The 16,604-nt window shown below is 41.3% G+C and overlaps 1 protein-coding gene across 2 annotated transcripts in view; it reads right to left on the reverse strand.

Annotated features, from left to right (window-relative positions):
* The window catches only part of SLC4A5 (solute carrier family 4 member 5), a 706,789-nt gene that overhangs the window by 469,110 nt on the left and 221,075 nt on the right, over positions 1 to 16,604 (reverse strand). For both annotated transcript variants that reach the window (XM_069214106.1, XM_069214105.1), the window contains one exon: positions 9,432 to 9,592. In XM_069214106.1, coding sequence (XP_069070207.1) covers positions 9,432 to 9,592 — 161 coding nt within the window. The remainder of the gene's footprint in view (positions 1 to 9,431; positions 9,593 to 16,604) is intronic.

Raw genomic sequence — 16,604 nt, forward strand, 5'->3', positions numbered from 1 at the left:
CACTACCAGTGGGGATGAATTTAGAAAAGTGGTTTAAGTGCAGACATAAACAGTTAGATAAACTCTGGTACATAACAAGGACAGTAGTATTGTTTAGTGTTGTAAAAACATACGAAAGAGCATCAAAACATAATAATTGCACTGTTTTGGTGGTTAGTGCACCGTGCAAGGGTTTGTGAGGTGGCTCCAGTCCATTTCTGGGGAGTCCTTAGTGAGATTAAACTGTTTACGTTTCCACCTGTGAAAATGCTAGAAAATGTGTTTTTTGCCACTTGACATTCAAAATCCATTTTAATGGTGAAAACAGATTTTTGATAACTTGAATGGAAAAATGACTTTATAAAAGTAAACTTTAGGTTGCCTGAACCGAAACTAGCTTACAACCAGCTCTGACAGTTATGCCTTTCATCACATATCAAGAGCGGGAACAAGCATTCTTGCCTAGTGGTGTTAAAAAACTGACCTGCTCATCAGCTCAGAAAAAAACGGGTAGTGTTAACCATTGACCACTTAGCAAGGATTGGCGACAATTGAGGGGACAGGAAAAGCTAGCGGAAGAGAGGACAGCCTTTTGACTTGGGGATGCCAGGGAAGACTTCTCAATTTCATTCCCAGGACCCTCCTAGGTAACCAGACACAGTAGGTAGGAAAGCTAATTCGAATCTTGTCAGGTGAGAAGAGAGCTCATCTCAATAGGGGATTGGCTGCAGTTCTGTATGTTGCCATATGCCATAATGAAATAGGTCCCTTGAGCTATTTTACAGTGAGCGGAAAAAGAAGTTCTGAAAATGGGGAGAGGGGACTGAACAAAATAGTTTGAATTGTGTGGCAGAATGTCTCCAATCTTTGGCTAGTGCAGCTTCTCAGAACATTCCTGAAGCTGGAAAGACTCCACCTGAAGAAGAAGGTGCTGCTGGTAGGAAGAAGGCTTCCTGTGCAAGAAGAAGACTCACTCAAGACCTCTAGGACTCCTCCTGGCACCCAGGTACTGGAAATGTTCCCCAAGGGTTAAGTAGCTGGCCTCCTGATTGACTGCTTCAGGGACACAAATAGAAGAAGGGTTCCTGACTCCAAAAGGACCCAGTTGACCACAGAGGGGTGGACTATGTAGGAGCACTGGCTGTAGAGAGATCTAGGGCCAGATGTAGTAAGCCGTTTGTATGGTGCAAACTGCAAAAATCGCAGTTTGCGCCATGTGATCAGCCTTCTGCGATGCACATTCACAATTTGCGAGTCGGTACCGACTCGCAAATTGTGAATGCGACTCGCAAATAGGAAGGGGTGTTCCCTTCCTATTTGCGACTCGCATCGCAATGCAGAATTGCTTTGTGACCGCGAATGCGGTCGCAAAGCAATTCGCAGTTACCACTAGTGTCACACTGGTGGTAAATCATTCGCAAAAGGGAAGGGGTCCCCATGGGACCCCTTCCCCTTTTTGAATGTTGCCCAAAAGTTTTTTTCAGAGCAGGCAGTGGTCCAATGGACCACTGCCTACTCTGAAAAAACGAAACCAAATGGTTTCATTATTTTTTTTATTTTGCAACTCGTTTTCCTTTAAAGAAAATGGGCTGCAAAATAAAAATAAAAAACTGCTTTATTTAAAAAGCAGTCACAGACATGGAGGTCTGCTGACTTCAGCAGGCCACCATCCCTGTGAGTGCAGGGACTCGCTATGGGGTCGCAAAATGCGACCCACCTCATTAATATTAATGAGGTGGGTCTTTGCGACCCCATAGCGACTCGCAGTCGGTGTCTGAGATACCGTACTGCATCAGATTTTGTGAATCGGAAATTGCGACAACTGGCCCCTAGTGTCTAGAAGCCTGCCCTGAGGAGGCAGGAGTTGAAGGTCTGACCAGAAGGAACTTTCCTAGCAGTTGAAGAAAAGTGGGACTTTGACAATTTTCCCACTGTGGAAAACCTGGTAAAGGTTCTGAGGCTTGCCAAGGGACGTCGCACCCAAGGCAGCCAAGAACACCAGGTATGTCCTGCTCAGAGCTTTTTGTCTTATAGAAAACTAGGTTAGTGGGACTTCATGGTAAAGGTATACAGACTCATGAAGCCCTGCCTGGTTACAGTTTCCATCCATGCCCCTCTTGAGGATTCTAAGAACAAATTAAATGACTAGGTCCAAGGTAAAACCTTGGAGCGGAGTGAGGTAGCAAATCTATCAGGCCTGCAAAACAAACTCTTTTGCCAGGAATTCCACCTTTGTCCTGTGCAGAGGCATTGCAATAGAAAAACTGCTTCTGCAGAAGCTGAACAACTTTGGATCCCACTTTGAGAGACACTCACCGGCCTTAGCCTTGGACTTGGCTTCGCTGAATAATTTGGACTTCACGAGAAATATTTTATAATGTATACAATATTATTATTGAATATTTAACAGCTACTTGACAAACTTTATTATTAAAAAAAACATGTTAAACCCCAAGCTGTGAAGCATAAGTGAACATTATGGTTTGATAATGAAGTAAAAGTTGCAAAACAGCACATAATAAGGGAAACTGTTAGAGAGTATGTCCTAACCTCTGAAAGTAGGACGGTATTCCTGTATAAAAAGGCACATCAAACTTTGAAGGGCCAGGACGGAACTCCGAAAACTGCAAAATTATGCACACAGTGTTTAAAGATAATAATTGTGTGGGATTTTGAGAATTGGTAGCTTGTGGCTGATTGATCAAAGGGCAAGATAATGTGCTCTGCAATGGCAGGAATATCTTTATAATTTAAAGAGATTCCCATAAAGAGATGAGTCAGAAAGCAATCTGTGTGCTGTAAATCCAGGGGTTATTTCACAATTATCAGTAAAAAAAAAATTAAATGAATAAGTAAGACCTAATGGCAATTCAGGCATTGTGCTTAAAGTAGATCCATTATAATCAGGCCAGATATTGTATCCTCTCCTTGCATACATTATTAATACCAGAGCAAATTCCAGCATCTTGGAGAGGAACCACTATTAAGTCTATTTTTAAAATAAGGGAGATAAAAGGGATTTTTCTGCTTTTCCTTTAATTGTTGGATTCTTCATCCAAAATATATTCTAGGCTGGTCTTGGAAGCTTTAGAAGAGGGGCCCCAGAGTAATAAATTAATACCTATTGAAGAAGCTGGCATTTAGCCAGAATTGGGTACAAACCATTACATTTTTGCTCTTAATTATTAAGCGCTAACGTTGACAAATTAAGGCAGCTTGTTTGTATGCTTGTGGATTTCCATGCTGTGTTTGATTGAGTGGATCATAACTTACTTTGGGAAAAGCTGAAAATAAGTGGAAGTCCAGAGCATCTGATGTCTACATACAAACACTTGGGTAAGGGTCCAGTGAGACACTAGGGGAAGCCTGCCAGATTGCATTCAGATATGAAACGGGCTGAAGGCTGTGTGTTAGCCCCTTTATTGTTTGAGTTATTCTTGGCATACCTCCCAGGTATATTTTTACCTATTAAGGTAAGCTGCCAAAGATTGATGGATTCCTAGCAAATGTTTTAATGAATGCTGAGGACTTAAAGCCTGATTCTCAAACTGCACTTTGTAGTACGTTTTGTAATACCGGCAATCCGCAAACTATGTGCACAGTTTTACGATTCCAGACTCTCTATATGTATGTATGCAGAGTTCTCCACTTCAACTGTGGAGGCTCCAGGTGCGGAGAATTCCACACACATAAGCACAGATTCATAAAATGCAGCACACAGTTTGTGAATACTGAGAAAGTAGCAAACTTACTACCAAGTGTAAGTTTACCTTTGTGAATCAGGCATTAGTTGTTGTGTATTGAACAGCAGTGGGATGTCATTAACAACTGCAAAACTGGATGCTAACTGAATTTACAGAAATGAGATCAATGCAACCTCATCCAAAGTTAATAGTTATAAGCATTTAGGAGTTATTTTCTAAGTTTCACTCAAATGGGAGGAACATTTTGTAATGGTATATGTAAAAACATTTTATGGCTGGCTTGTAGAAAATCGATAGTTGATTTAGTAGCTTAACACTTAAGCTAACCATAGATTTATACACACAAAAGATTTCTGTAAAAACTATACGGGATTCCAGGCCGTAGTTTTATACCTACATTTTATTTTAAACAGATTGAAGCAAACATTTTCAGAAAGTCTATTCCTGCAGAGACAATTGTGCTAGAGTTACTTAAAATTAATTTTGAACATAGAAGTTAGTTTTAATTTGGGGTTAATAAACAATGAGACAAATTACGAGACTGGCGGTCATTAGTCCTCCAGACTCGTGGTGGTGGTCGGACCACCGGCAATGTGATCCGAGGACCATATTATGACCACTGCGGTCATGCAATGGTCGAACCGCCAGCACCGCCAGGATCACCGCCGGTCTGGCAGTTGCGGCGGTCCTAATCCACCAGGGCAGCTCTGCAAGGAGCGCTGCCCTGGGGATGACAACCTCGTTCTCAACCAGCGATTTCATGGTGGTAGCACCGCCATGAAAAGGCTCGCAGAGAACAGGTGTAGGGGACCAGGGGGACTCTGCACTGCCCATGCACTTGGCACGAGCAGTGCAGAGGTCGCCCTGGCCAGCACCATCGCACTGTTCACTGTCTGCTTTGCTGGTGCATTCTGGATCCTACAGCATTTCCACGGCTCAATTATGAGCCATAGACAATGTTGTACGGTCTTTCCTGCCAGGCCAGCAGGTGAAAACTCAGGTTTCTGCCAGCAGACCTAGTAAGGAAACTCTTAATGGGCCCAGCAGGGAGGTAGCAAATATGGCGGCAACCTCCACGTCAGAAGTTCTGCGGACGACCTAAACCGTCCACAAACCTGTAATGAGGCCCTGTGTCTTAGGACTATAATTAAGCCAGAAAAGCAATTCAACTTACAAATGAAAGATTTCCTGACTAACATGTTAGATGAACATGGAGTAGTGAACAAACTCAAGGCAGGGATATATGACACACAGTGTACTGAGAGAAAAAAACTTAAAGACTTTCACTAAATATATTGTATGTGAGTGATAAAGTGCATGTTAGTGAAAATAACGTTTTTTTTAATAAAGTACAACCTAAATCAGTTCTTTGTAATTATTTGTTCCATATGCCATGTCCAAGAAATTGCAGAAGAATTACCTTAATGTTCATGGGGTAATTGATGTCCTTGCCTAAGGTAATGAAACTCTGCTGATGGACTTGTTTGTCACTGTAGGTTCAAAGTAACCAACAAAATGTTGGTCAGTGACTAAAGAATTTTTGTTTTATTTATGTGCTATATTGTTAGGTTTCTATTGCTGTAGGAAATTATATCAATTCATATCTCAAGAAAATATACTACATAAAATTATTGTATCAAACACTTTTGCTTTATGACGTGTGTTCTGTTTATTTAGGGCTGAAATTATCTGTTGTTTTTCAGTGCTCTTTTTGAATACATATGACATAATGCAACAGTGAATTCTAACTTTGTCCTATTGGTTATAAGTCTTGGAGTGAGTATGGAACAGTTTGTCACAGAGATTGCCATTGCTTTTAAAAGGATACTGGGACTAGGATAATGTCCTTGGTCAATATTCCTTAAGGGACATTTTTATAGAATGCTTTTATTTAAACTATAGGAGATCTGCTTGTATAGAGTGAGGCATTTCATCCCATCATTTTTTGGTTTAAATTTTTTTAATATAGTTTGAAGGGTAAGGCTCCCTGTGGTTATAATAGGCTTTCCTCTTTCATTGTTTCAGAAATTCCTTTGGATACTGTCTTGCAGCCAGTTTCTCACTAAGAATTAGTCTCCCTTATATGTTTGCACACCAGTACAGATTCTCCTAATTTGCAGATACTTTTCATTGAGAGTTATCTTTTAGTTCCTTCAGATGATCACTGTAGCATTCTGAGAAATGGTTCTTGTGTTTACTTTGGGTACCACAAATTTATCTCTCATACCTATCACCAAGTCTAGGAAAACAATTTTGTTTCCATCTGTACCTCCACCTGAGGAGATCCCTTGTGCACTCTTTCATGCCTTCCCAGATAATCATGGCATTGCCATGTTAGCCACATTAGCAACACCAGAATTGTATCTGGTTTTGAAAGAGCTTGCCATCACTGAAGATCACTATGTATGTACACAAGTTCACCAGGCTCAGAGCAAAGGTAGTTTACATTTTATAATGTCCCAGTGATCTGTTGGTACAGTTGCTCCTCACACTCAAAAATGTTCCTAGCAAGCGTTTACATGGCACATTCCATTTGACAAAAGATGCTGGCACACTGTATGGCCATTCTGTGTCTCATAGTATTTCTTTAAGTTTCCAAAAAAGGCTGACAGGCAAAATAATGGCTGAAGGGGGTCGACCCAACACCCACACTCTCTATATATATATTTCTTGTAATGAAACAAACAAGAGGGTTTCTTGGAGGGGGGGCAGATACTACTGACACTGTTTCTCAACTTGTCAGTATTCTCCATATACTGATATCCTCTTCTGTATATACTTTACTTTGTCAGATAACTGTCTTTGAGGAAGCACTTGAGAATAATGATTCATTTGTACAGTTTGTAGACAAATAGTCTTCAATGAAAGAATCCTATTTTTATGCTACAGGTTTTATTGATCGTCTTGATTCACATATGTTGTAATAAACAATTAGGCACAGATTTACTAATATTTCACACAATGCAGTACAGGAAGGGAAGTTGTTTCGCTGCATTGCATGAAAGAGAGAAAGCGGAACTGCATCATATCCACAAATATATGAGGCAGTTCGCTCTCACCTTGCACTGGCACACTTTGGGCTGCCTAGCACCGATGTAGGTACCCTTGTGCCATGAGGCAAGGGTGCCTGTCTTAATGTCAGGATATTTTTTATGCAGGAAGGAGTACAAAAACTATCCCTTTAGGTGCATTCCTCCTTGTATGTGTGCTGCAGAAAATATGGTTTTCTGTCATAATACATGGGTGATGAACGGGAATGTCTATGCTTCACCCATGTAATACCTACCAGATTCAAGGTCCACTAGAAAAACTTCTAGCCAATATTTGTTTCATCAGTGTTATCACTCAGAAGGAAACACCTGCTTTTGAACCTATGCAGTACTAAGATACCGGAAAGGATTAGGAAGCAAGTGGCACCCAATATAAGACAGCTGAGATTGACAGAATCCACATTTTAATATGATCAAGCAAACACCAGGGCAAACATTTACACTGGAGGACCTTAAAGAACATACATGGTCTCTGTGGAGGTTTCATGTATGTGTACAATTGCAGTGTTCCTGTTTCTATGTACTGCATCATGGCTTTCAAAGTATACAGGTTTTTCATGGCTCAAAAAGTATAACTTCCAATAAAGAGGTGAGTGAATGAATTATCTTTCAAGGCCCAGATCCATTCAGTTGCCAGAAATTATATATGGTTTTTAAGGGCACTTAGAAAATGTTTACTCCTTCTTCCTTGGGAGTCTGGTAAATCTGCAGACTGGAGTATGCAAATGCTTTGTACCTCGGTCTACCTGCGTACCTGATTTGCCACCTACACATAATTTAAAACAATGCAGTTCATCTGCTTTTCAATCTTCAAAAGAGTACCCCTACTTCATCTTTTCTGAGCAAATTTCATTGGCTACCCATTAGCAAAAGGATTACTTCAAAAGCACTAATGCTTGTACATTGAGCATTTCAAAACACTGGCTCCCATTACTTGAACAAAAGAATTAAGGAGTACCAGCCAAAGAGGAGCTTTTAGTCTATAAAGCACATTTGATACTGGCCCTCGCTTTAAATAGTATAGAAGTGGTTGTGCCTCTTTTTTGGTACTTTGGCACAGATTATGTAATTTCCTTCCAATGCATCTCATGAGTTTAGAAATGTAATTTACTTTTTGCAAATCCTTGAAAACATTTTTCTTTAGCCAGTAACTTCCCTCTGTCATGAGGACCTCTAGAACCTGAGCTGATCATCCCTTTTTTAGCTTTGCTTTACAGTTCATATATTAGTCATTTCAGTAAGACTGCTTTTAGCCATGATTTCTACATATTTTATTTCAGTTTGCTTTTATTCTAGGAAGATGAGAAACAAGCTGCTTGTTAAGTTAGCCTTTGCATGACATGTATGTGTTGCCCATTCAGGAGACAGCTTCTAACACCTAGACACAGCATTGCATTGGGACTATACTTCCAACACAGTATGGCTTATTATATAAATGGTGCACTGACCCAGAGGGAGTAGACGGCATTCTGGTCATGACTATCATTGGGCTCATGCTGTGTGACATACAGCTCGGCTCATCCTGAGAAGATTTCCATCTATATCACAGACCAACTACTGACACTGTTTCCAGGTCTGGGATTGGGATTAATACCTTAGATAAGGCCAGACAGAAGAGTACACCCTCCATGCTCTCAGCATAGACATATGGTTAGGTTGGAAGCTCTAGAACATCTATAGCTACATACACCATGTTTGGATTGTTTATATTTTTACCATGTTTGTAATGCTGACTACCTTGCTTTGTTTCATCTGCCTAATTATCCAGTTCACTCATTATAAGCCAGATTGGGATTGTTTTACAAAATGTATTGAAAACTTATCTTACATCTTTTGTGTCTCCCATTGGCATGCATGAGTAATAATGCGAAAGGGGTAAGATCTGTTTCCATGGCTTTCCTGGGGAGTCAAACTTCGTCATTTTCAGGTTGACATATTCACCTCCCAGCCTGGTAGGTTTGGGGGTTTGGGTGAGGCACTTTGAGGCAGCCAGAAGCTAGGCAGACAGTTACTAATGGTATGGATGGACTCAATCTCCCATATTCTGACGTTCTGCCATCCTAAACACGCAGTCCTATTATCTGAGTAGGAACTGCATAAGACCTCTATTCCTACATGTGTGTATGTTTTAGCACTGGGACTCTCTTTCTGAGTAGCTGTTGTGCTCAGAAGTAATGTCATTCATTCATTCACTGTAGAAAACCAACAGTAGCAACACAAAACCAACAGTATACTTGATGTGTAAAGTTAAGGCTCCCCAGTGTAATAAAGTTGCCCTTCAAGATTGGATGATGCCAAAATTATCCTGAGTTAAACGTGATTCCATGATCAGATATACTCCTTCCTGCATCTAATCAATTAGTTTTATACACAAAAAGATGCCCCTCTAGCTAGCCTGCTGAAACATATCTTCATTATTCGACCTCATCGGCAACAGAAGTGGATTTTACTCATGATTTGCAGCGGTTGCCGGAAATATTCTTAAGAGAAGATAATAACAGTGGCAACAGCGAACTGGAAAAAGAGAGAGAGACTGCCATTGAGAAGTCAGAGAGCAAACTAGCGTGTAATACATACAGTTAGGGTGTTTTATTGTATCTTTTGTGCCTGTTTGACAAGACACTGCTTCAAAAGGCAGTTGTAACAGTTAAACCTTTAACCTTGAAATCTGTGGTTGAGGTCATTCGGCGTTGCTTACCTATGATCTGTGGTAAGGAGTAGCCCTCCAGATCAAGCAGTACAGTTCCTGATTGTAGGCAGGTGCGAAGTTCAAAAAGGCTGTGCAGAGATAATGTTGACACATGTGGCTTACTCCACCTCTCACCGCCTTCTTCTACTTTTTCTTCAAACTTTATCCATCTGAAAAAAGTCATACAATTCCATCTGTTTTATTTAGCAAAAGTAAATTGTGAGATTTTATACTATTTAGTGTTTAACATTTGGAAGAAAAAAAACTGAAGATATTGAATAACCATGTAGGTTTCTTTGCTATTCTGATTTCTATTTCTTCCACCGATCAGTCTGGAAATGAAATAAACATGGACCACATTTACTGTTTTTATCAGCAGTATTTTTTATATCAGCAGCAAATTTCATAATACTTAATAGTTACTTATTAGTGCTGAAAGTATTTACCAATGACAAGTATGAATACTACTGACACAAACATTTTAACAGGACCTGCAAGCTATGCATAAAAGTAGTAGCATTGGGAGACAGTTATTACCATTCTGTATTTGGAATCATCAGCATCTATTTATGTCCAAAAATGAATGGGGGACAGCTTACATATTTTGAAATTTTGTAGGCTGAGTGGGGAAGGATTTGCCAATTATCAACAACTTACCAATCCCAGCACTTCTCTATACGGATGATGCCTTACTGATCTCAAGGACAGTGAATGGTCTTCAAATTTTATTGAAGGCTTTTAATACATTTATGGGAAACCTTGGTCTTAAAACCAATAGATCAAAGTCATTTGTGATGAAGAGTGGGCCAAAGTTAGCAAAAACTAAGAAATTTATACTGGAAGGGGAAGAAATACTTAAGGTCCCACATTTTACGTGCTTGGGGATTCCCATTGATGTTGATTTTAATTGGAAATTTGTAATAAATATACGTTCAATCCAATTTCAAAGAGCCATAGATGCTGTTTTTAGATTTTCGAAAAAATTGGGACATAAACCTGTAAAAGAGATGGTGACTGTTTTTATTAGTAAATGTCTCTCTATTGGAACATTTGGAGCAGGGGTCTGGGGCCATGCTGAATGCTCGAGCCTCCAGGTTGTGGAAAATAAGTTCCTAAGGAGATTATTAGCAGTTCCGCAGTCAACTTCAGTAACATTTTGCCACGAAGAAGTGGGCCTGAGAGATATATCTGACTATATAAAGCTACAACCTGATTTGTTATGGTTAAAAATCTGGTCAAAACCTGAAGCCCACTTACGTAGAATGGTAATCCAGGATCGCCTTTTACTGACTCGATCACAAGACATTCCCTGGCTCAGATTTGTCCAATCTTTTCTTTTTTCCCTTGGACTAGGGGAGTTTTTCCTCAGACCAGAATTATTGACAAAGCAGGACATTAAAAGGGCAAAGGAAAAGTATTGGAATCAAATATATGACATAAAGCAAAATACAGGGGCAGATAAAAAGCAGGAGAGGATTCAGCCCCAGCACTTACATCCCAAGCCATATTTGGTCATTGCTAATCTTGAACTACCAAGGTTCTAACTTACCAGGTTAAGCTTGAATCTAATACCTCATCTGGTAGCATTCCCAATTTGCGGGACCTGGTTCAAGAACCTTCCACCGTGTTGTTGTGATGGAAAAACACCTCAAAGCACTCTGCACTTTGTTCTCTTTTTCACTTTTTATGATATTCCAAGAAAAAGGTTTTTACGGCCCATTTTTCTATCTAAAAGCATTAGAACTAGCCACCTTGCTTTTTTGCACTTACACAACCTGGGTGATGTAGAGACGATACAGGCTGTGTTAAATTATATTTATGCTGCTTTTAGAATCCAAAATTTGCACTAACAATGTTATTTTAAACCACTGTTAAGAATTTAGTACTTATATATTTATTGTGTGCCTTTTATGGTTTCTATGAACCGAATAAAGTATTAAAGAAGAAGAAGGAGATACACCAGAGTATTTTAGTCCACATCTCAGGTTTTACCCATGAATAATTTATAACTCTGGCTCCATTGTAGGATTGCGACCGGTGTCTTTTGAAGGGCTCAAACTGTTGACCTGAGCAGGCAAAGTTTGGGTCCAAATGTCCTCAAGGAGAAGCAGTCTGACCTTAATTGCCTTTTTCTCTTGGAGAGGGCATAGGTGGCTTTTGGAGAGAGTATGAGGGGGCAGATCAACCTAAAGCCAAACCCCTTTCCATACACTACAGACTAAACCCAGGCTCACAAGGCTCAGGGATCAGTCTTGGCAGGGAGAGACCCCTGGAAGGGTTAAGACTGTGCCTGGGGGAATTTAATGAAACTGGGAGGGATAGAGGTCAGCGTGTTGTTCCTAAAGCTTTTAGGTAATGGAGAAATTGGTATGACTGCAACAGCATATTCATTTTTTCACACCATTTTAAGATTAGGCCATGTACCGACTTTGCTATATTGACTGTGCCTGTGAAATGTAAGGCCTAACCAAGGTAGGAATAAATCTGTTTTACATTGTGTCCTATTATTTTTCATCTGAATAAACAAACTGAAATTATGGTCTACTATAGGAGCCCTTGGCCAGGTGATTCCTTGGCAAAATATATATTTTGTAGACTATACCAGTACAATGTACATACACATTGAACAATTATATTTTGTTATGCTTTAGTGAATTGTTCAAAGTCTAGAAACCATGAATACGATAAACCTTTTGTAGGTTTTGTGCTGAAATACATTAGAGGGCTGGCTTGTAGATGAATGTTGGAAATGTGTCCTTTTTGTGGAAACACCTAAAATAATTTTGCCTTTTGTTGAACTCTATTTTTGCTGGCTTGAGAACTCTGCTCATTTTATCTCTGCTAACCAGAGGTAGAGTGTTTGTGGTTTTCATTTCATCATGATTAACTTGGTATATACCTAATCGGTGTATTTAACTTCATTATATGTTCCTTGTCCCTAAAGGGGATGGGCATTGCAGGGGCCCCCCTGTGGCCCTCGGCACTGGCTTTCTGACAGCCTTCTCATGGTGGGCACCCCGTCCTGATGAGTACAACTCAGACCACCATCGGACAGTCAGGAACAACGTTCCCGGTGGAGACGGCGGTGCCGGGCCGGTCCACCCGCCAGGGTTGTAATGTGGCAGCTGGAATGACACAGTTGGGGCAGTCCGACCATCACCGCGAAGCTAGCAGTCCTTGAAGCCCTTGATCTTTGAAAGTTGTGGTACATGATGCTTGCCCTCAATTCCTCAATTGTAGCGAGCAAGCAAAGTAACGAAGCAGGCCTCTACTAGGGGGGTTCTACTCCTGAGTAGGTTTTTAAAAGAATGCTGTAAAACAGTGCATTGTAAATGCAATGTTTACATACATTTTCTAAAAAAAACAGGTCCTGAAAGGGCACTCATTACATTTTCAAATCCTTTCATGCAAAGCCAATGAAACCTGACCCTGACTCTCCCCAGAAGTTGACAGCATTTTTTAAAATATGCTATGGATGCCACCATATGTCAAAAACTAACTCCATTGGGCCAGGGTTAGCATTCTGTTACAGGTACCTGCTGATAACATGGGTGACCCCAAAATGCCCGTGACAGAATTCTTACCATCCATATACCACAAGTGACCCTTATGTCAAAAATGACCTCAGTATGTGATGGCCACCATTTTGTTATGTTTTCCCCCCTCTTATTTGTCAGGTTGACCTCCTTTATAGCAAGAATTATGTCCAATGTGTTAGTATATTTCACAGGTGTCCCTAATGCAAGAGTTACCTTAAGTATGCATTTTTCAGTATTTTAACATGCAGGTCTTTTATGCCAACAATTATTTCCAGTGTGCCAGTGCTAGTATTTTGTCACAGGTGTCTGTCATGCTAAGAATTGATTCAAGTAGGCCAACGCCAGTATTTTATCATGAGTGTCTCTATAAGACAACAATTACTTTCAATAGGCTAAGACCAACAACAGACTTGCAAGGATAACACTGTATTCTGATTCACACTCACTGCTACTCCCTCTTCCTCTAACACCCCCTTACACTAAGTTTTATTCATTCTCACTCACTTGCAGTCACTCATTTCCACTCATTGTGGCTCACTCCAACTTACTGACACTCAATCTCACACGTTCTCACTAACTCTCACTCACGCACATGCTTACACAAACATTTACACTTCCACACACATGTTGGCTCTCACATAAATACACTCTCATCCATAAACACATACACAAATACATTTAAAATCATTTTTTACCTACCTTAGCTGCCACAAAACGTTCAATCCAGTAAGCGTGCCTCATTTTCTTATTGCACCAACAGTGAATAATAAGATATTATTCACTATAAGTATAACTGAAAATAGACAGAAAATAAGGTGTGTGGAGTCCTCCCTATGTTCCTCGCACTGATTTTACCTCTTCTGAGGTCATGGTTTGCTGATGCTTTGTCAGGGGTTGCAAGGGGCAAGCCGGGGCCACAGCTGCAACCGATGACGAATCCTAAATGTTGTCAATGAGCATGCCACACATACTCAAAGGGCCTGGGATCCAGCAGCACATAAAAACAGGCACAAATGTAATAGAGAACCCCTGGTAGCTCCTTCCCAATGCTGTCTAGTCCTCCCAGAACCTGCAAGTGAAGTATGTTCCTTCCTGGTGGAGTTTTGGGTGTGAGACAAACTGAAACTGTTGCAAGTTGCAGCTGTTACTTGTCCCCAGCTACAACAGCCTGCAAATCCCAAAACTGCTTTCATTTTCAGACAAAAATATTCTGCTTCCTCTGATCCCGGTGCTGCCCTTTGCAGCCTGAGCTCAGAGGTCAAAGGACAATGCCAGGGGTCATAGGGGGCAAACCCCTAAGTGGCATTCATGAATACAAAGGTGAGGCTATATTTTGTCTAAATAATGCAGAAAAATAACTGTTAGAAGGTTGTTTGCACTACCTGAAATCCCTGTGAGCTAAATTTGCATTTTGCGCTTCCACTTTAGACAGTCAATAATTAGCATTTATATAAGTGTGAATGTGATATGGATCTGCACCCAGAAGCAAACAATATGCTGACCTGAAAGGGCAGAAATGTCCCATTTGAATCTGACAAAATATGCAGGGGAGGCTCCTCTTTGACATTAAAATATCAAGTCATGCTTGAATGTCACATCCTGCTTGACAGGTCTCTGGCATTTTTAACACTTGGGATGCCCTTCAGAGAGGCATCCCATGTCAGGGACAAATGTTAGTTGACATTTGGGCAGCTCTGTTCTTTCGACCCCACAGTCTGTTGGGCCCCAATCACAGTGGACCTCTTTGTGACATTACAGTGTCGCAGCCTGTTTGACTGGTCTTCTGGATTTACATATAACATTTGGGGTAAACTTGAAAGGGTAAAGAAAAGATGCCAAAACAATCCTTGCATATTCTATGTCTTGCTGCTGACAACTCAGCTTTGGTCTACCAGACATTTGTCTATGAGGTTGTTTTAGTTACAGGGACTGCCTAAAACAAGGCTTAGGTGTTATATGTGGGAGGACACTAGGATTACCATAGTACACTTCTCACAAACACCCTCTGCCCACCGAGCCAGGTTTAGTGTGGCCAAAGACTTCAACCATCTTAAAAATGGCCAAAGTGGGTAGGGTTAGCCCCGAGGATATTTATTCCATTGGTTAGGGTGTTCCGAGTGGTCATTCCACCCACTAGTTCATGCAAGGGATAAATGTGGCACCTCCAGCCACCCACTTCTGAATTCTTCTGGACCTATAGAAGATCAGAAGATAACTGAACCAGAGAAGAACCTAGAACTATGGACCTGCCCTCCCTCTTTCACCCAGGACAGAGAAACAGACTCCAAATATCATAAAACTGACCTCTGGTGAAAGCTATAAGAACACAAGAAGATACATGACACCTTCCTTGACCGGCAACTGCCCAGCTGACCAGTGACAACTGGATGTGAACTGCACACTCCTGTTGGCCTCTGCTAGCCATCCTGTGAGTCTCTAAGTTCCTCCCCTTGGGTGATGGGGGGCTTTAGAAGTATATTCCTGTGCTTGATTGGGACTTAAATGACTAATGTCAAAGTAAAATCCTTGACCAGAACAAACCTAGTTAGTATCTGTGTCAGCCAGACCATGGTATTGGAAACGTTGGTTCCCCCTGAGCTGTAGATGCCAGAACAGGTATGAAGGGTACCCCAGGTCCAAGGACAGGACTCTATCCCCCCTATGGCCCTTGTATTCCTGGAATGGAATAAAGAGTGGCCCAGAGGAGGGTTATTGTCAGTCCTCAGATGTATATTGACTGCATCCTTGGCAAAGAGCTTCCATCAGTGAGAAAAGACTTGGATGGTGGGCAATCACCCAGGGTGTCCCAAAAACATAGATTATTGGGGGAACTGCTTCCAAGCGGAGAGCATGGCAGCCCAGATGGAGAGTAAGGAGTAGGAGTTAAAGGCAATTCGCAGGTGGAGGAGCGACTCAATCAGGGGTTACCTGCTCTGAGAAAAGAATACCCAAAGCCTGCCCTGGTGAGGCCACTTCTAACCTGGAGGTGCTGCCTGCCCTGCCACAGAGGCAGAGGACCAAAAACGTATGCCAGGCAGACCCCTATGTGACATATACAGAGTGTGTCATCCTCAATGGGGGATGTGATACCCCCTGAAAGTCCTGCCAGACACCTGTTCAGTCTCATGTTACAGACCCTGAATTGAGTCACCATCTCAGGATACCATCCCTGAGGAGGCAGAAATAAGACTTAAAGGACAGTATCTACAACTTGAGCATGCAACCTCCTCACTCTAAAAAACCTAAGAGGCCAGAGAAACCTCAGGAGCATGGAAGGGACTTCTTGCTAGCCTCCTGGCTGGAGGTGAGGCCTGCCCAAGGCTTCAAACTGCAACCTCTACCTGCCATTGGAAGGCCAGGAGCCTGGCTTCTGACTGGCAGCTGTCAGTGGCCTCTGTTGATGGCTGTCCTTGTGGGCCGAGGTTTTCCTAGTTGGTGACAGAGGTCTGACTTAGTAGGAAACATGACACATCATTTAAGAACACTCCATCTTTTCAGAATGCAGAAATCATTATCGTTACCATAGTTTAAATCTTTCAGAAAGATTTGTATATGTGGTTCATTGTATATGTGCTTCATTAAATATGTGCTTTTTATGCTGTTTAGTTCTGGCTTGATAGTATAGCTGTTGCCAGACCTTACA

The sequence above is a fragment of the Pleurodeles waltl genome, chromosome 11 (assembly GCF_031143425.1).
Source record: "Pleurodeles waltl isolate 20211129_DDA chromosome 11, aPleWal1.hap1.20221129, whole genome shotgun sequence".
In the NCBI taxonomy this organism is placed as follows: domain Eukaryota; kingdom Metazoa; phylum Chordata; class Amphibia; order Caudata; family Salamandridae; genus Pleurodeles; species Pleurodeles waltl.